Source organism: Pelobates fuscus, chromosome 13, assembly GCF_036172605.1.
Source record: "Pelobates fuscus isolate aPelFus1 chromosome 13, aPelFus1.pri, whole genome shotgun sequence".
Classification (NCBI taxonomy): domain Eukaryota; kingdom Metazoa; phylum Chordata; class Amphibia; order Anura; family Pelobatidae; genus Pelobates; species Pelobates fuscus.
Genome location: NC_086329.1, coordinates 57,449,827 through 57,471,927, shown reverse-complemented (window position 1 = coordinate 57,471,927; position 22,101 = coordinate 57,449,827). Strand labels below are relative to the sequence as shown.

Below are 22,101 nucleotides of genomic sequence, written 5' to 3'. Positions count from 1 at the left end.
AAGCTCATTAAGCTTTCTCGTGTAGTAGAGCTGCTAGCTAATGGAAACCAATAGGTGAAGATAAGGACTATCCCGTAAGAGTTGAGGCCGTGCCAGTAGCCCTGTGTTTGAGAGAAGCCCTACCTACGATTAAGGCCATGTGGACTTGTACCATCTAAGCGCGGCAGGGTATTAACCTCTTGTGGAAAAGCGTTAACCTGACCGAACACGTGCGATTACCTGCATTAAACCATAGCGAAAGAGGACTGTAACAGGCGCCTGAAGAAACTGCCGTGACGTGAATCGAAGAATAGAATGCAAAGCAGAGACCCACCGTAGGGAAATGTTTGCACGAGAGAGGAACCTGAAGAGGAGCTTTGACAAAACTTGAAGACGATATGTGTTCGTATAGCAAGTACCCTATAGCAGTTACTTGGTAGGCATGAGATCGTGAAAGATTGTACAACAGGATGCATAAGGTGTTACGCCTTAAATTAAAACATCCAGCATGACCGAAAGTAACTCCCGATGGACTACTTAAGCTTACATAAAGAGAAGCGTGAACCACGACAAATGCGTGACAAATGAATTGACTGCGCATGGAGGACCCTGTGAATGTCAGGCGTGCAGACGAGTCCCTAATTAGTAGATTAAGGATTCGAATGGTATTTGTTTGGCCAAAAATGGAGGCGGAGTGACGCCTCGATGTTCGACATGAAACAAGTGGGAATACTGTGCACCCGGTCCCATCAGATCGCTAAAGCTTAACCTGCATTGCTTGTATAAGCGACGCCGACGTGGAAATTGAGTGATGGTATGAATCGATAATCGGTAATTTAGAACTCAATGTACCAATGTGCCCCCAAAACGTCGCGAAGAAATAAACGGTAAATCCGTAATACAGGAGACCGGAAGCAGTCACTGTGCGTCACGTCAGCGCCTGGAGGACCCGACGATGGTCCAATACGAGGCCAAATCTGAACAACGTGCAATGTGGATGGCAACGTGAGACCCAACAAACCAATTCGACTGAATATAAGTAAGAAATGCCTGAAACAAGTTGTTGGAGGAACCGCTGGACTTGGAGTCTCCTAGCTTGGTTTGGGCACGTAGTGTACGCGGTACCTAAGGATCGACAGGTTGGGGTAACATATATATGTATGTATAAATATATACGACCATATATACACAGGTATCCTCGAACAGCTAGCACTAAGCGTCTAGCAGACCTATTGCCCGTAAGAGATAACGTATTGAAAGCACCGGAGTAGCCGAGTACGATAGTTCTGAAATACCGTTTCGCATCAATGTAGGAGTATGTAACGCACGATCGAACCTAAGGTGGGAAATAAAGCGCTAGGATACCTGAAGCGGTTAAGGGATCTAAAACATAGTGACTATGCTTGACGGGTCTGGGGTGTGCCGCCCCCCCCCCCCTCTGCTTACTAGGAGTGCGAGCGTGAGTGCGTGCGTGCTGGCTGACTAGCTAGTGCCGCGAAGCGGCGAAACGATTACACTAGGTTGGTGACGGGTGAGGCCCTGCTAGTTGCCAAGCGGCTTGAGAGGCTCTATCTATGCGTTGGCCTGAGGGAGTAGCATGGCCACTGAATGAGGTGGCGGGGTGACGGCCTCTCGGTGACAGTTAAACATAAGATAGAATGGGAGTGACAGGTGAGGCCCTCTCTATGCCACAAAGCGAGGCGACTAACTATGATTTGGCCCGAGGGGCGTAGTACCTCCGAGTATGAGGATGGGTGTTGGCCTCGCGGGACCACTAACCTATGGCGAAGAAGCCGGGGAGAATAACGACAACTAGTGGACACCTAGGAACCTAACAGCCAGCAGTTGCTAACTAAGAAGGAAGGGTAGGTAGGGAGAGAGGACATACTACAGAACGAAACGTGGGTAGCAACGAGTTATGATCGTATGGTTTGACTGAAACTGGAGTGCCCAGAGAGCATGTGGGGTCCGGATGGTCGGGACGTATGAACAAGGATGCGTGTATGATCGTATGTATGGCCCTCGGGGCTCGTAGTGCCAGACTGTGGCCTTGATTCGAAATGCAAAATGAATAGACGTGTATAACTTTTGATATTATATGTATATATATGCAGATCTAGTTGTAGTATTGTAACGCGTACTTGTCGTAACCGAGGCTCGCTCCCCGGAACTGCAATGTGAAAAGTAGATGCAGTTGTCCAGTAACGTGTGAGCTTGTCTGCGTAGGAGTACGCCGGGTTTTACGCGTAACGCAAATAGCCTCACTGACTGAGGATGAATTAGGGCTGGTACAGACCACGCTCCGTGTGCTGTGTGCCTGCATCGCTCAAAAGACCCTCACAATGATGAGCAGGTTAAAGAAGTCAGAATAGCCAAATATCCAAAAATTCAGCCATAACCAAACGAGCAGGCAGATTTCAGCAACCGCCAATGCGTGTCTCTGTATATCAGCGTATCGGTGTTTATATCTGCTCATGCGTGCGTACGTGAATGTCAGGGATAATGTATTAATATAATTACGGAATCATATATCATTAAAAAAAAAAAAAAATTATTTTTTTTTTTTTTTTGTTTTAACAGGTGCCATTCACTGCGAGTGAGCAGTGTAGAGAGCTTAATTATGCAGTTTGTGCAATGCAGCCCTGAATAGTGGGAAATAAAAACAAACTGTGGACGAAATGGAAAACTTGGGTAGAGGCAGAAGTGAGCTGTAGTGTAATGTTAATGGCTTTAGCGTCGCCCAGGAATCACGACAGTAACGTGTTTAATGACATGTAAGTAGGGAGCCCATTAGTGGATTCACTTCAGCACAATGGCAGCACTAACCACGCCATGAAAATAAACGGATATTTGTGTGTCCGCTACCCCGGGAAGTGACGTCGAGAACCGGGGAAACTAAACCCCAAACCAGTGACGGTAACACTGCCGACAATGCTAGGCCGAACTAACAAGGGAAGAGAACATGAGGGGCTGAGACACATGGATCTCGCTGATAAAATAAAAAACCCACGTTACTGCATGGGTTACTATTCGCAAGAAGCGGCCGAAAGACTGCAGCCGATCCCGGTCCTTTCAATAGATTTTTCCGGGCTGAGACCCGGGCAAAAAGACTGAGGACATCGATAGAGTGTCCGAGTGCGCAAAAAATTCTGCCGCTTTAATGAAAACACAATTAACTAAAAAGTATTAACAAATCAGTTCAGTGCAAAACAGACATCAGAGGTGGTCCAAAGAGAGGTAGCGCTAGGAATTGCTCATTAATAGTCCAATTTATTCAAGTCATTTCAATTTAAATCAAGCACAACATCTAATAAAATAAAATGCAAATATACACAGATTACTGCTCGGGAAAAACGTGGCTGTAGATAATAGGATTATAATTTGAGGAATCCATATCTATATCTGATAGAACTTTGAAACAATTTCGAGATTAGACAGAAAAACAGCCAGCCAGGCATGGTAGCATAGACTGATACACCTAAAGAACGAAAAAACTAGAAATGATTTGAACGATTTGGGAAGATATAAGAATCAGCTGCTTTTAGCACCTGTTTTTAAACGATATTTAATACATAGCAATACACAAGGACGTAAAGGAGGGTTGCTAGCTGACAAACGGAAGCAGAATCTGAAACAAATTTAAATTAAAATCAGTGGTACAAAGTTAATGACTTGGCCGATGACAACTTACAAAATAATCTACAATTGGTAAGGGATTGTGTGCGTGTATGACACCATATAACATGGCAATACGAGAGCTAAGAAATAAATGATTATACACATAAAAACCATTGTCTAACAACGAGACACTATCTTTCCTGTATGCAAACACTATATATATTTGCCGACGAGCCCGAGGACAGTATGGGTTGCAGTTTGAACAGCCGGCTAGAGAGAATGAAACGTGTGCGGGAAGCTATCCGGAGCATTTCATGCCGTGTGGATGATAAAGCGAAACGGAGCGTACGTGTAAAGGATAAATTCGAATGGACTCACAGTTTGGGTGAACCGCCGAACGGCCTCCACGTGGATGAAAGAGACTCGCGAAAACCGGCGGGCTGCGTACGAGCGTCGCGGCAGATTGACGTCAGAGGTCTGTGAAAACGGAAATGAAAGCGAATTTCCGAAATCGTCGCAGACAGGTGAGTAGGGGGATTTGCTGGGTTTAAATAGCCCTAAAATCCCTCCCACAATTTCAGGCATACGCCTTCTATATATATACCTAGATAAATCTAGCTGTTCTTTGGCACTGCAGCAGTTGCTGAGTCTATATTTTACACTGGCATATGTAAATTTCTCTTTAGTAATGGCTAAGTTTGGTGAAATATGAGAGTTGTTATTGTGCAATAAGACAAAATATTATGTTGTATCTGTGTCCAGTTCAAACTGTCCTCATTCTATTCACTTTAAATCTACCAATATGTTGCCTAACCACAAAAGTGTCTATATTTTTCAAAAGAAAGATGAGGCAAATGCCTATGTTTAGAAACTAAATGGACTCTCCAGTGCCAGGAAAACAAATCAGTTTCCTGGCACTGCAGGACCCTGCAGTGCCCCCTCCCTTCCACCCCTTATTCCATGTTACTGAAGGGGTTAAAACCCCTTCAGTGACTTACCTGAATACAGCGCTGATGTCCCTTGGTGCTGTGTCAGTCTCCGCCAATGCTCCTCCCCCGACGACATCAGCCAGCGGGGGAGACCTAATGCACATGGTGGGACTGGCCGTGCATGAGCATTAGACCTCCCTATAGGAAAGCATTATTTAATGCTTTCCTATGGTTATTTTAGCAACGCTGGAGTTCCTCATGCATAGCGTGAGGACGCCCAGTGTCATTTAAAACACTTTTCGTGTTTTAAGAACATGGAAGTCCCTCTAGTGGCTGTCTGATAGACAGCCACTAGAGGAGGACTTAACCTTGCAAGGTAATTATATAAAAACTGAAATAATTACACTTGCAGGATTAAGGGTGATGAGAGTTGGCACCCAGACCACTCCAATGGGCAGAAGTGGTCTAGGTGCCTGGAGTGTCCCTTTAACCCCTTAAGGACACATGACATGTGTGACATGTCATGATTCACTTTTATTCCAGAAGTTTGGTCCTTAAGGGGCTAAGCAGAGCAATCTTCATTATGCTTAATTCACCACCCTTAGGGATAGGGGTAGGGAAGATACAATAAGCTCTACTTCCTTTGAACCACCATCCTCCAGTTCAGCTCTCTTTTTGGCTCTGCTGTTCATGACAGTTAAAACCATCCAGTCACAAATGCATTTGGGATATGGCAAGACTCAGCTGGTTGAAGCCTTTGATTGTCAGCCTTTTGCATTGCAAAAAATTGACCCATTGATAAGAAAAAAATAGTGCATGTTTTTAATTGTCCAACTTGTTGGTTCAAGGAAAATGTGATTGCCATTGTGGAGTCGTGAAGGACATCATATATATGGTGTAACTGAAAATGACTACAATTGGTTTGTTTATCATCTTTTGGTTCAACAGTATAAAATAATGGGTTTCAAGATTTAACTTGATAGACACTAGTCTTTGCAACCTAGACAACTATGCAAATATGGAACTATGTTCCTTTTGATATCTTTGGACTCTGTTGGTATTTCAATTTCGAAGCAGTCAGTTTTGCTAACATTATATCTTTGGCAGAACTGTTTTAAATAATCAAAATACTGTAAACACCCAACATATTTGTTAATAATATTGTTTTGGTACATGCAGAGTTAAAAGTGTATCTGCATAATAGATTATGATACAATTTAACCATATGGTGAAATAGCTTTTGTTTCATGCAATTTTTATTCAAAATACGTATTCTTAGTTTGCCATTAATGTTATATAATATCCACTGCTACTCGGCTACAACCCTTTACAGAATCTAGATTCAGTGGCCTCTTTTCCTTCACTGCTTCTAGAGTTATGTTATTATGAATATATGAATGCATTTAATACATTACATTATACTTTCCTCTTTACTCCATGAGAATACTGGTTTTATTGATTTAACTGATAATTGTAGAGAATTTACAGTAATTGCATATTTTAATTAAAAAGATGCGGAAGTGGAAACATTTTACAAAATGTCTGTTTTGTTTTTTCTGCTACTACTATTTTGGCTTAAAATTTTAATTCATCTCAATAATTCCAAGTTTAGTAAATCGACTTTGTTATACTGTTTTTTGAGTGCAAGGATTCATGAATGTGTTTGGATTGAATGCTCGATAGCTAAATCAGTTGCCTTGTAAAATATATGGTTAAAATGTAAATAATTATGTCATGCAGTGTGTTAAAGTAGGAGATAAATGCAAGAATCAAGTGTGTACTTAGATGTTCAAAGACAGGCAATTAGTAAGAGAGATTGTACTTGTAACTATGCAATAACCCTGTTATGGCATAATTTACCTATTGGTGGCATAATATATGTATCATGTTCATTATAGGTACTAAGTTTCTATACCATATGTGTTTGCTTATTTTATTGCAGGCAGAACATTGTTCGATAACATGTATTATATGTTATTTTTTTAAGTGTTATACATGCCTTATTTTTTTGGACACCATTGATCAACACATGTCCCATTTCCAAAAGAACAAGCCTTAACTACCATATTTAATAGTTTTATATAACAGTCATGGCAGTGCAGTTAAATACTTAATATATTTGTAAGCATGATCTAATTCACTTACAGTATACATCCACTCGTATAGACTTTATTGCAGGAGATCCCAGTCCATTTTCAGCTTTGCAGTAGTAACGTCCACCTTGATGTCTTTGGATATTTGTAATCCTCAACGTTTCATTGAAAACACTGGAGTCTTGAAATCTATCAGAAGCGCTTCCTGCTGTTTTAGTCCACCTGATCTGAGCAAGCATCAAAACATATTGTTAGTTTGGCTGTATAATTAGTGCTAATACCATGATTTTAGAGTATCTCAGCAACCTAAAAATTACAGTAAATTAAAGTACATGAGTGAAAAACAAGCTATAGACAATTCTGATGTAGTTACCAACTGAAGTTTTGCATGTTAACAGGCAGTGCCAGCTTAGCTTAGCTGGGGTTGCCCACCAGGATATTTCCTGATGGGCTCCCCCTGTGTTGGGCAGCAGCGCTGGGCGAGCAGCTCTTGAGTTGCCCCTCCCCTCAGCGCTGGGCTGATCTTCCAGGCACCCGAAGGTGGGGGGCGCCCAGAGGAGCCCTGTCATGGCCCTAAGTTGTCCTTCAATATGCAGAGCAGGAACCTTCTTAGCTTGGTGGCAGGTGCCTGCTCTGCCAACAAATGCCAGTACTGGTGACTGGAGGAGGCAGGAGAGGGCAGACTGCGAGGGAGGCTCCATTGACAGCTTCCCGCTCCTCCCTTGCGCACCCTCTGTGATGCCAGGAGTTGGAATATGACATCATTCTGGCACCGGCATACTAAACAGCGTGTTGGAGGACTGAGGAGCTGCCCCACACTGGAACTTTGGGAGGTAGGGCGGATGAATGGGCCTCAAAAAATAAAATTGTGTGAGTCTGTGTGTCAGCGAGTGTGTGAGTGTTTGACTGTCAGTGAGTGTGTGTCTGTGTGTGTTTGTGTCTGTCTGTCAGTGTCTGCCTGTGTGTGTGTGTGTCTTCCTGTGTGTGTCTGTCTGTCTGTGTGTGTGTGTGTGTCTGTCAGTGAGTGTCTGTCAGTGAGTGAGTGTGTGTCAGTGAGTGAGTGTGTGTCAGTGAGTGAGTGTGTCTGTGAGTGAGTGTGTGTCTTTCAGTGAGTGTGTGTGTCTTTCAGTGAGTGTGTGTGTCTTTCAGTGAGTGTGTGTGTCTGTCAGTTTCTGTGTGTGTCTGTCAGTTTCTGTGTGTGTCAGTGAGTGAGTGTATGTGTGTCAGTGAGTAAGTGTATGTCTGTCAGTGAGTGTGTGTGTCTGCCAGTGAGTGAGTGACATGAGGGGGCAGCAAAATAGATCTTTGCGTAGGGCGGCAGAAATCCTTGCATCGGCCCTGTTAACAGGCTATTATAAAAAAATACATTTAAACTAATCTAAATGCCAGATCACTGAATATAACATATTTTTTTTTAAAAAGTGCAATAATGATTTATAATAATATTCAATTACTACTGTATTATCAATTCTTATAAAAAAAACAACTATAGGCAAATAAATGAATTACAATACAAGCAATCAAGAAATATAAAATATATATAAAAGTTCTGTTGATGGAATAAATTCAATTACAGAATAATTAGTCAAGTAATTTAGTTAATGCAAAATTAACTGACATAGGGCAATCAGGTTTATAGGGAAAAATGTTAAAAGAGAGACAACCGTTGGAAAAACAACATAATTTAAATAGAGATAACAATATATTAAAAATAAATATTAAAGGAACACACCTACCATTGAAATAACATTAGTTCATTCAAGTTATTATGGCATGAATGTACCTATTTATTTGAATGGGTTGCCAGTAATAGGCTGAGAGCATCAGTTGATGTTCTCAGATCATACCTGGCTGTCCTGCTTAACCTGTTGCATACTACAGAGGCAGAGAGGAAGGAAGAGGGGGCAGTGGTGTCAGTGTTGTAGCCCAAAATGTAAGGGTTAAACTATTGCAACATGATTTAACCGCTGATGTTAAAGTGGTGCTGGAAAACGCCTCTCCCTATAACAACTTCAATAATTTGAGGTTGTTATAGGGTGGGGGTGTTTCTTTACTATTGTGATTTCCCACTCCCACAGAGAACATGGAACATTTTAGTCCAGTTTTCTAGATCTCCATGTGCCCGACCGGAACAAAACCTGGAAACTCTGTGGAACTACCAAGCCAATAGAAACTTTGAAACACACTCCTGATAAAACTTTAATCTGAGGCAGCTCAGACCCCCTGTGACACGGATAAGCTTTCTGGGGTTTTGTGATGTTTACATGTGTGTTTTGGGGATATTCTGTTAAGGCACCTTCTTGTCTTGAAATTGATTAAATCTATATTACTCTCATAGACAGAGGCACCTTAATGGGATCTCCATTGTTTCAGTTAATGACCCCTTGCTATGGGTCTATGAATAAATATACATATTTAAACCAAATAAATTGTCTTTATCTAAAAATCCAAAGATACAATTCCAACCATACACTCTAATGTTTGAGAGAGAAAAATTATCACATCTAACCTTTAAATTTGGTTCAATAATACTTACTACATTAAGAGCACCAGGTGTGTTTTTTTAGTTTCTGTGATTTCAATCTTTCACAATTAATTTTCCTACTTGTTATTTGCAAATTTCATGGTTTTGTTAGATCAAAGCACTTTTTTTCAATGACCTTTTACATGATTTCCTCCCACTACAAGGTGTGCAGTAATTCAAGCCATCTATATGTGAATACAACTGTTCCTTATTTTCACTTGACATTTCAAAGTGTCTATGCATTATTTCTTAGTATCTAAGCGAGTCTTTCCTACCTTCCAAAATGTACTTGATTAAGAGGATGGGAATACAATTATACTTTGATACACTTACGCTCACTTTATAAAAATAAAATTCACATGCATGTATTTGTGGCTACAATGTGAATTAAACCAGTTCTTTTTCATTTCAATATTCTAAAACCAATTTTAAGGAAAATGAAAGAACAACTGTAACATGGCAAAATATTGCATAAATGAAATCATAGACTAATTTTCAAATTTGTATCTGCTCATACACAAACTTGCCAAACACTAAACACGTAACATCCCCCCCCAAAAAAATAAAAAAAAAATGGCACTTTTGTTTAGGAAGAATTTATAAATATTTTTTCTTATGCCTCTTACCCATGCACAGTGTATATAGGATATATGTGTTTAGAGATGCATTGATGGGTAATATATACAAGCAAATTGAGATTTGACAGTATAATTACAATGAACAACCTGTGTGTTTTTGCACAAATCAACTAGAGTTTAAAAGTCATTTATAAGACATAGTTCTGTTTTCTTCCTTGTGAGTTCTTTGTTAATAAGGTTACCTTGTACAGGAGGAGTTTATGAGATAAGTAGTTCCTAAGATTAGTGGAATTGCTGCATACCAGTTTATTTAAAGCTTGTTTTGTACCCATGGACAAACATATATATATATATATATATATATATATATATATATATATATATATATATATGTGTGTGTCCATGGGTACAAAACAAGCTTTAACCCCTTAAGGACCAAACTTCTGGAATAAAAGGGAATCATGTCATGTCATGTGTCCTTAAGGGGTTAAATATATATATATATATATATATATATATATATATATATATATATATATATATGTATATATATATATATATATATATATATGTTTGTCCATGGGTACAAAACAAGCTTTAAATAAACTGGTATGCAGCAATTCCACTAATAAGTAGTTCCTAAGATTAGTGGAATTGCTGCATACCAGTTTATTTAAAGCTTGTTTTGTACCCATGGACAAACATATATATATATATATATATATATATATATATATATATATGTTTGTCCATGGGTACAAAACAAGCTTTAAATAAAAAGCTTGTTTTGTACCCATGGACAAACATATATATATATATATATATATATATATATATATATGTGTTTGTCCATGGGTACAAAACAAGCTTTAAATAAACTGGTATGCAGCAATTCCACTAATCTTAGGAACTACTTATCTCATAAACTCCTCCTGTACAAGGTAACCTTATTAACAAAGAACTCACAAAGAAGGAAAAAGATTCTCAAAAAAAAAAAAAAATATATATATATATATATATATATATTTTATTTATTTATTTTATTATTTTTTTAGAATCTTTTTTCCATAAACAAATATTTATTCCGTCATTCTTCGTTGATCTTTCAAGTGGCATTGTCATGTTTTTTTTCTTACTAACTTCCTTTCTTTATGACCTTTGCACTGGATCTCGACATCCAATAACTATTTTGTAAGTTTGCCCTTCTGTTAGATCATTTTTAATGACGGATGGTGGGTGTATTAGCTTAGCAATAAAAATAGGACTTTGCTTTAGATCATCTCATTGATAAAGATTGTCAAAGATCATGTTCCCCACAAGAAAATAGTCCCTACTTTACACTAATGTATAAATAAAAAAAGTTAATTTCATAAATAATAAAAAAAAAACAAGGGAATGGATTGAAAAATTATTAATGAATGAAACAAAAATAAACTGATAATGCCTCTATAAAAGGAGAAAACGTTGAAAATAAGACAATTTACATTGTTTTCTTAAACGTATGGTTAGCAATCCATTCTGGTTTGTCCTAATTATATGTACTTTTTATGCATTTTTAATTTCAAATATAACTTTATATTTTATATAAACAAACTTGGTAGTGAGTAGCTTAATCCACAAGAGTCTAACAGAAGAAAAGGTTTAAATGATGTATTTTTTCAGAAAAACTAATACGTGAAAAAGATGAAAACATAGCTACAATCTTGTTAAATTTAATTTAGATCTCAATTATTGTTGAAATATAGTTTCATGTAGGTGATGTTTTTAGAAATGATGCCCAGTACAGATATACTTCTTTATAATAGTACGTGGGCATATGACTTGATCAGATCTTCCTCTTCTTTATTATCTCTAAAAAAGAAATCATTACTAATGTATTCAGAAAGGTACTCAAGAAGAAAAAAAAAATAGAAACTGTTTTATCACATTAAAGTCTTAAAAAGAGTGTGAAAAACTTTTAATGGACCATTACGTTATTAAATGTAGGCTGATTTAATCACTGAATATTGCTTGCTGAGTTTGCTAACCTTTTTATAGCACGATTTTCATTAAATTATTTGTAGAACAATTTGTATTAAACTCCTACCAGTTTATGTATTGAAATATGGAATGCCAAACAAATAAATAGCTTTATAAATGTATAAATTGAGATCTAAATTTGACATTTTGTCTAAGTGAAAGGCTAATTTAGTCAGCAATCATAATTTATAAATACATGTACATACAGCTCCTTCTTCCTCATAACACAAGGGTCAATAGCCCCACCCCAATCATACCACCCTTTTGTTATACTTTTGATTATTACTTTCATTGTTTTTCTACACTGCCCTTTATCAAGATGAGGCACCTTTCAGACCCACACATCATGTTGATTTTCAAAAAAAAGATGAGACAAAATTGTAAGTTTCAAACTTAATAAAATAGCACATGTACATATTTTAACGTAATCCATCTAATTAAAGTAACACTATAGGCACCCAGACCACAATGTTTCCTTTGCAGGGTTAACCTGCCTCTAGTAGCTGTTATAGACGCAATCCCATTATATAGCAGAGTAAAGCTCTGCTATTATAATCAAATGGTGTCAAACCATCTGATTTGCAGCGTATGCTCAATAGCCTCCCAATGTTTTCCAAGGAGAGCATAGTATTGGCTGAGATTATTGATCTTCATGATCTCAGCCAAAGAGGGGGAGCAGCACAGAGGAGATTGGTACTGTGAGGGAGAAAACTTAAATAAACTAAAATTTTTAACCCCGGCAGTGTTGTTCCAGTCACCTAAGTAGTGACTAGGGCACAAAAGCGGTAAATGTTGTAATGTTTCTTTAACAACACAAGAAAAGTAAAAAACAAATATTCTGAATATTTAGAGTGGCTTGCAGTGTTTTCATTACCAGGTTGCTCAATGTATCTCATTAAAGATGAATTAGATACACTTGTGAAGGTTTTTCTAAAAATCCCACTCGGGCATTCTAAAATAAAAAGTAAGATTTGTGAAGTAAGATCATAAGAATCAAACCATAAGTTCTAAATCATATAGAACAACGTAATCAGCAGGGATCAAGTTGCAAGTAATACGCACAGTTGAGCAATCAGCAGAAATCATAGTAAGTATTATCTAGAATGGAGTAATCATCAGGAATGGAGTGTGCAGTCATAATAGGAATTAATTCTAGGCAATACAAAGTGGAGGCTTGCAGGTCAAATAAAATCGAGCCTAATTCTTGGTGATTGTTCCACTCTAAGTTCCAAGTAATATTGAGTTGAACATCCGGCACTCCAGTTCGGCTGGACTACATTTATCGTGATGCTTTGATGCTTGATCTTGATGGTAAGAACATTGTGGGAGATGTAGTCCACAATGTCTGGAAGTTTGCCTTGAGTAGAGTAATAAGGATGGATCAGGCTCAAACAAAAAAGTATCACAGCATGGAGTTATCATCAGTAACAAGACTAAACATAATAGAGAGAAGAGCAATCACTGGGAATCAGATTCAAAGTTCCTGTAAAAATATGCTGGTATAAATACTAATCTTTGACTAATTCAATATAAACTGAAATGAAGATTCTGCATATTCTGCTATTTTTTTATATCCATACTTCCAAGGTGACTTCTGAAATAATATATTATGTTGTATTGCCAAACACTTTCCTGTGGTGTATACTGGACAAACAACTTGTGATTAAGCCGTTTCAGATACTAGTATATTAACCACCAGACTTGTGCATTTTGATTCAATTGAATTGTGTTTTAGCCTGAATTTGGGACAATAACTGTTCACCCAAATTACCTATCTCCAAAGCACCATAAGGAAGTATAACCAAGCATACTACTAGTTATTTTATTTTTTGCTGTTTGGAAAAAAAATGGAATCCTTCTTTTGGGTACTGTAATGTTAGTAAATAAAAAATCCTTTTGATTAGTCTGGGTCATTGATTCTAGTGTGAAACTAGCTATCGCTGTTCTTGTTTTATCTAGCTAGCAGTTACTGAGGCACTTGAATTTTTTTTGAATAAGAAGACAGGAGATTGCCAGGCATTTTACCACTGATCTTAGTAAGAGGCTAGCTTACCAATATACAGTTGTTAAAATATTTTTGTGTTTTGAGAAAGAAAATCCTATTTTTTGAATTCTTTTTTTTTTTTTTGTTCAGCTCAGTGTGTGCTGAGCAAGTTTGTGAACATTGTAGACAGTTTTGTAACATCAAACACAGAACCGTTACAGCAGTAAATCCACCTAGCATTAACTCATTTTGAAAAGCAAACCCCTATTTTTGTCTGAATGAACTGTCAGTTTACACTACACATTATTATTTGTATACTTAATTTATTGTAATAATGTTCATCAATCTTCTATCTTAATCTCAAGAAAAAATTGAGCAGTGGTGCTATGGCCTCTGAGAAACATTATTTTCCAATATTTTACTGTTATTCCATCAATGTATTCTGGAAATATTTCACAGGGTTTATATTTATTTTTAAATTTTATATTTAAACACATATTTCAGTTGATAATAACTAAAGGCAAACTGGGTATATGTAGTCACAGAGTCAAAAGGGTCTATTGAAACTCAAGGGCACAGAAGACAAAAAAATCAAAAATCATTGTTCTGCATGGTACCTAATACTTGCTTTTGCCAGTTATTAAACAGTAAAAAAAGATCCCCATATTTATATAAAGAAAATAAAAAATAGTGTATCAGTGTAGTTTAACCCCTTAAGGAAGATCTCATGCTGCTACATTCTCAGTTTTCCACAACTGTAATAGTCACTATACCTTATAGTAATATTACGTACACGGAATAAACATGTTCTCTCTATCTCTCTACATTTCTACGACCACACTATAATATCATGATGTAAGAAGGTCATGTTTTAAATCCCGTAAAGTATTGTCAGTCGCATTAAAGGGACTCTCCAGTGCCAGGAAAACATAGCGATTTTCCTGGCATTGCAGTGCCCCTCTACCTACCACTCCCCATCCCATGTTGCTGAAGGGGTTAAAACCCATTCAGTGACTTATCTGTATCCAGAGCCAATGTCCCTCAGCACTGGGTCAGGCTCCGCCCATGCTTCTCCCTCGCCGACGTCAGCCGGCGGGGGAGACCTAATGCACATGCGCGGCAATGCACAATGCGTCGCGTGCATTAGACCTCCCCATAGGAAAGCATTATTCAATGCTTTCCTGTGGGGATTCCGGCGGCGCTGGAGGTCCTCATGCATAGAGTGAGGACGTCCAGCATTATTCAATGCTTTCCAATGGGGATTCCTGCGACGCTGAAGATCCTCATGCATAGAATGAGGACGTTCAGCATAGATAGACAGCCACTAGAGGAGGACTTAACCCAGCAAGGTAATTATTGCAGTTTATAAAAACTGCAATAATTACACTTGCAGGGTTAAAGGTGGTGGGGGTTGGCTCCAATGGACAGAAGTGGCCTGGGTGCCTGGAGTGTCCCTTTAAGCATTAAAAATCATAATACATGTTATAACTGACACTGTGTTGTTCAAGGCTACTAATTTTCCAGGCATTATCAGGGCATACATATTAGGGCATACATATTCCAGACAGCATTAGATTAGTGAGAATAACACTCGTAGGGAGCAGACGTCTCCAATAATTCCATTGTTTCCAGTTACTGATATACTGGGTAGGAGAGGGGCTGAGGAAACAATAAAAATGTGATTCTCGCTTTTCAGCTCCTCCACCAGCATATCACTTAAAGGAGAAGAGATGTCCCTGTATATAGTCTGATTCCTGGGAATATAATTCTCACGAATGTCAGATGGACCAGGACTGCATCCTTAACCTTTTTTTTTCTAAAATAATGTTATTAATATTAAACATAGTGTAAAAGTATGTTTAGGGGAAAATAATGCCATTGCAGGGTTCAGGAGAAAATAATCCCATTGCAGGATTCTGTGAACATCGAAAAACCTCCATTCTCGTTCCTAATCATGTTGTCTCCACAATACCTTAATTACATATTTCGTCTGTAATGCATGTTTCTCTCAATTTATGCAATATATATACTTACTCAAACACACAAACTATGTATTTTATTTTGTTTACAAAAATAATTATAAAAAAATGTTCAAGAAGGGGAGCGTGGCCTGGCTGATGGCGCGGACGGTCGCAAGTGAGTGAAGCTCCGTCCTATATCGGCCCATACAGCGACAAAACAGCAATACTGACTTGTGGAAAATCCCACAAATTTACCCTTCAAGATGGCTCAGAACAAGGGGAAGAAGCAACCTAAAAAAAGGAGAAAAGAGCAGGTTCTTTATGGCGCGCAATCAGCCGCCGAAAATACTTAGCTTTCAAGATGAAGAGCAAGATGGCGATGGGGACAATACACTGCCATTATCAGGTACCCCAGCGACCAGAGGATTGCTTCTCACACAAGATATTCTTCAAGCCTGCCTGGACGAAATGTCTACAAGCTGCTCCGCAACTTCAATAGGTCAATATGTGCAGGACTTGGGAGACAGGCAAGGGTGGATACGCAGAAGCACACTACGATATGACGGACCACATGCAGAAAATTGAACAGCAGCTTGAGTCCTGCCAAACTAAGCTAATAGACTTAGAAGACCAGTCAAGGGGACAAAATATTAGGCTGTGAGGCATCCCTGAAACAGTGAAACAACCGGACCTCATGGACTACATAACAGGGTATTTTAAAACCTTGGCCCCTGATCTTCCTATCAATGTTTTACTAATGGACAGAGCACACAGGGTCGTGAATCCCACGTTTCTGACAGAAGAGGCACCCAGGGATGCACTTTATTTCCACGCAAAGGAAGATATAATGAAGGCATCCAGACAAAACAAGGACCAATACCAGACCAATACCCCAACCAATACCGCTATGTACAACTATTCACTGATCTTTCTGCACTTACCGTCCAGAAATGGAGAGAATACAAAGAAGTCCCGATGCCCTTCATCTGCAGAATGTGGCCTATCGCTGGGGTCACCCAATCCGCTTGCTTATCCACAGATACGGGATATTGCACACCATATCATACCCAGAGGATGGGAAGAAGATTCTGAGGAGATGGGGTATCCCCCTTCAACCGCAGGGCACCAAGCAGCACTCACCAGCTAAGCTGCAATCTGAGTGGAAAAAGGCATGCACCTGAGAACTGCGGCCTACCATCCAGTCCAGTAATTTTCAAACCTTGCATGGACTTGCTGACAGGAAATGCCAGCATGGTGTAAATTTTACCTTTTACCCTAGCTATCCAAACACAGTAGCTTAAATAATTAATGATGTTTAGTTTATAAGTTATAGGTTGTTAATGCACTTTTATAGCTAAGCAACAGCCGGGTTGCAGTCACTCTAGCATTCATTCTGAATCTTACTAAATTACACATTACAACAGGGGACATCCCCTATCCCACACCTGACATTTACTGGTTAACTGACACACAGCCCATGTAATATGGATCTATCCAGTTAACAACATGCACATTACCTGACTGGGTACAGGGGTTTCCATCCTAAACCTATCCTCACGTTAAGACCTCGATGAGGGGTGTGGGTGGGCTCACGCTGGACCCCCCTCAGCAGAATTAGCTATGGCATATGTTAGAGAAGAAATAAAAAACAGTGTTCTTAGACCTGCTACAAGCTAAGCTAAGGCAACCCCCGCACAGACTCCCCTCAAACTATGGACGAATTAGAGATGATGGGTCAAAACTACTTTTGCATATTTACCTAAATACTGCAATGTGTTAAAATGTTATTATATGACATGCTGTTGTTTTAAACACTTTGCCCATGTTAAGGTATCAAACAAACTCAAAACAAAAATAAAGCCGGTTACTTGTCATAGAGGCAAATATGGGCCACTGAACACCCCCATGTCAACTTAGTCAAAAGCAATACCACGCTCCCACATGATACCTAACCTCAGATACAACACCTATATTTGGGTTAAAGTAGTGCAAACTACGCTCACCTTACTTCTTCACTACAGTTCACTCTCTCCCTCCCCCCCTTATTCTACCCTTCTTCTCTTATGTGGAAACCTCGGCTTGTACAATAATTGCAAAAAGCTTTATCCAACATCAGCTAAGCTCTGACTGCAACTATGCCTACCTAACCCAATATTCAATACAGACAGACTCCAAGTGGAGGAGCTTGCTAACGTGTATGCCCCCAATTCAAACCAAAGGAACTTCTTGCATAAAGTACTTACTCAGCTCTCGCCAGTCCGGGAAAGAGTGCTCATTCTTTGCGGTGGCTTCAATCACATACTAAACACATACTATACCCCCACTGGGACACAACTGGGACCCCCGCTTGGACACAACTGCCCAACCTCTTCGGGTAGCAAAGTCCCGCCAACAGAAAACATGCACCACATACAATAAGCTACTGGACAACTACCACCTCTATGATGTGTGGAGAGTACTTCATCTACAGGAGAAAAATTACACATTCTTTTCATCTCCCCACAATACATACACCAGAATAGATAGATTACATGTGGAAAGGCAACACTTCAACCAAATCCTGGACTGCTCCATATGCCCAATCAACTGGTCTGACCACGCAGTCATTTCCTTATCTGTCAAGGATAATTATTATTACAAATATAAGAGCCCATGGAGACTATTACATGACCCCTCCTTTACAAATGACATTGAGGTTGCAATGGGTGAGTTCTTCTCAATTACCAAAACGTCAGATACCTCTATTAGCAACACCTGGCAGGCACACAAATTGGTCATTAGAGGCTTACAAGTACAAAGAGCATCACAACAAAAGCAGAAAAATCAGGCCCAGTGGAAGGCCTGGCACACACGGTTATTATACCTCACAAAGCAAAGCAAAACCCACCAAGGGATGCCTTGCAAAGGGAAATCAGTGACATTTTGGATAAAATCAAAGCATACACTTAGCAGAAGGTAGACTAGAGTCTTTGCAGGTTGAAAGCCACTCACAAGGCAATAGAACAAGCAAAACACTAGCAGAGGGAGGTGAACTCTAGAATCCCGTATATCATCACCAATACCAATGAAAAAGTGATATCACCTGTAGAAATAACGCTTTTGCAGCGTACTATAAAAAGCTCTATAACCTAACACAATATGACCACATACACCAACCGAAAGAGCAAGAGATAACTGACTATCTCAAAGACCTAGCACTACTCAACCTCACCATGGAACAAATCTACACCCTCCAGACCCCAATCACGACCACCAAAATTGAAACACCATATATAATGAACTACTGCTAGCACACATCATCATGCTCCCAAAACTGGGTAAACCACCAACTCACAGCGCTGACTTCAGGCCGATCTCCCTACTAAACACAGATGCCAAACTTTATTCAAAGGTATATGCCAAATGCCTAAGCACTATATTACCATCCTTGATACATGATGACCAGGATTACGGATTTGTTATAGGGAGGCAAGGGGCCGATACTAGGAAGGTTTTGGACCTGTTGCACAGTGTCCGAAGGATGAGTGTCGGAGGTCTTCTCATGTCTCTGGATGTGGAGAAGACCTTCAACTGACTGCACTGGACATTCCTACATGCAGTACTAGATACATTTTGGTTTCCTGCCCAATTCATAAACACGGTAGAAGCTTTATACAATCACCCGTCAGCCAGAGTCATGACTGTGGGATTTTGTTACACCCAATTTAAAATAGGTAATGGCTCTCGTCAGGGGTGCCCTCTTTACCCCCTGCTTTATATCTTGGCACTTGAACCCTTGCCATCAAAGATATGTGCAGAGCTATCTATACACGGAATACCACTGGGACAGAGAGAATACAAACTTAGCCTTTTCACAGATAACATGTTCCTAGCATTGACGCAATCACACATATCCCTACCCAACCTCATGAAACACATTGAAGCCTATGGGCACCTCTCATAAGGCAAACTCAACTTCACTAAGATGCAAGCCATGAGGGTCAATATACCCACTTCACAGTTAGATGTCCTGAGGAGGGCTTGCCCCCTGGACTGGCGGGAAGACTTCTTAACTATCCTTGGCATCAAGATGACCAGAAATCCAACAAATTTGTTCAAGGACAATTATGCTGCTCTCATTAATGTGTTCAAAAAAACTTTGTCATCTTGGGAGGGGAAATATCTGTCATGGGTAGGCCGCATAGCAGCTATCAAAATGTCCCTCTTACCAAAACTACAATATCTATATTGAACGCTACAGATTTCGCTGCCACAAGAATTTTTTAAAACACTAATAAAACTGCTGGTTAAATTCACATGGCAACACAAAAAAGTGAGAGTTGCAATGAAACTCATCCAAAGATGTCCCACACTGGGAGGCTTAGGGTTCCCCGATGTAGCTTCATATCAAAAAGGCAGCAGCTCTTACCATAGTAGCAGAACTCCATCCACATGACACTTCACCTCAATGGCTATCCATCGAATCCTTCTGGGTGACACCAATAAACCTTCACAACCTGTTTTGGACACCAGAGGTACCCTGACCTGACACAAGCCACCTCTTACCCACAACACTGTTCACCCTACATAACTGGAACTCCTCTAAGACACATTTGGTTAATTACCATCCAATACCATATTGCTTGCTACCCCATTGGCTGTCCTTATCCCAACCTTAGACAAATGAACATGGTTAAGAGGGGGCAACCACAGATTAGCACAGTTATATAAAGATGGGAACCTAATGGCATTCCCAAATTTGCAAGCAGAGTAAAGCCTCCCTTCCCACTTACTATTTTCATACTTACAAATTAAATATTATCTAACCTCAAACAAACATTGCCAGCACAGCACCAATAAGAGAACGCCGATGTCCAACTTTGAACTCATATGTACATAAAAAATGCTCAAAAAAGGATTTTTATTGGATACTAACTACTCATACAAAATGGAGATCCCACTGGGGACCTACACACAAACACTTGGCATTTAGAACTAGACAGATTAATACCAGATAATAGATGGGAAGCAGCACATTCATCTCACAAGGGGGTGACATGGTGCTCTACACACTTAGAGCTACAATGCAAACTGTTATAACGATGGTATCTTGTACCAGCCAAAATTCACCTTATTTGGCCACAATCCCCAGACCAATGTTGGAGATGTGGAAATCAAATTGGCACCATGATGCATGTTTGGTGGGCATGTGAGACCCTCAAACCATTTTGGCAAGAAGTGGGGACCATTCTGAATGAGGTAACTTGCACACAGGTCTCATTAACTCTAGAACTGTGTATAGTGTTGATACCACCAGAGAAACTACCCAAGGCTAAGTGTACTAGGTCCTAATCTCTGCAGCATTATTGATTTCCAGATTATGGAAATCACAAGTAGCACCCACTCGAGGAGCGCTCATAAACCAAATTACACTCAATTGGTCCTACAAAACCATGTTTGCTTCCCAATTTGGAAAGAGGAAACATATGGGTCTTGCCCACAATATTTTGAATACTTTTGAACCAAATGTTGCTTCCCAACCTGAGTCCTCCTGCACCTTACATAGTTACATAGCTTAAAAGAGACTTGCGTCCATCAAGCCTTCTTCTCATTTGTTTTTTGCTGTTGATCCAAAAGAAGGCAAAAAAAAAATTGTTTGAAGCAACAAACTAGGAAAAAAAATCCTTCTTGACCCCAGAATGGCAGTCAGATTAATCCTTGGATCAAGCAGCTATTACCCTACATTGAAAAATTATATCCTTGAATATTCTGTTTTTGCAAGTATGCATCTAGTAGCTGTTTGAACATCTGTATGGAATTTATCTGTATAAAACCACTTCTTCAGGCAGAGAATTCCACATCCTTACTGTTCTTACAGTAAAAAAAAACCTTTCTTTGCCTTGGACAAAATCTTCTTTCTTCCAGTCTAAACGCATGACCTCGTGTCCTATGTAAAGTCCGGTTTGTGAATAGATGTCCACATAATGGTTTGTATTGGCCCTGAATATATTTGTGTAATGTTATCATATCCCCTCTCAGACAACGTTTTTCTAAACTAAATAGGTTTAAATTTGTTAACCTTTCTTCATAGCTGATATGTTTCATTCCTATTATTAATTTTGTAGCCCGCCTCTGCACTTTTCTAGTGCCATAATATCCTTCTTTAGAACAGGTGCCCAAAATGGCACAGTATATTTAATATGTGGTCTTACCAGTGATTTATAAAGAGGCAAAATTATATTCTCATTTCATGCATGACAATACCTTACTGGCCTTAGCCAAAGCTGATTGACATTGCACCTTAAACGGGTTAAAGACAAACCCAAAGAATACAACTTCATCCCACAGCTGGGATTCAGCAACCTAGGCCCATGACACAAGTACAACACCACAGGCACGAACCACCTCGAGCCGACTTTGTTACAAGCAATGAAGAG

At 39.3% G+C, this 22,101-nt stretch overlaps 1 protein-coding gene across 2 annotated transcripts in view; it reads right to left on the bottom strand.

Moving 5' to 3' along the window:
- MDGA2 (MAM domain containing glycosylphosphatidylinositol anchor 2) overlaps nt 1-22,101 on the bottom strand; it is a 793,609-nt gene that overhangs the window by 373,804 nt on the left and 397,704 nt on the right. For both annotated transcript variants that reach the window (XM_063440282.1, XM_063440283.1), the window contains exon 3: nt 6,672-6,846. In XM_063440282.1, coding sequence (XP_063296352.1) covers nt 6,672-6,846 — 175 coding nt within the window. The remainder of the gene's footprint in view (nt 1-6,671; nt 6,847-22,101) is intronic.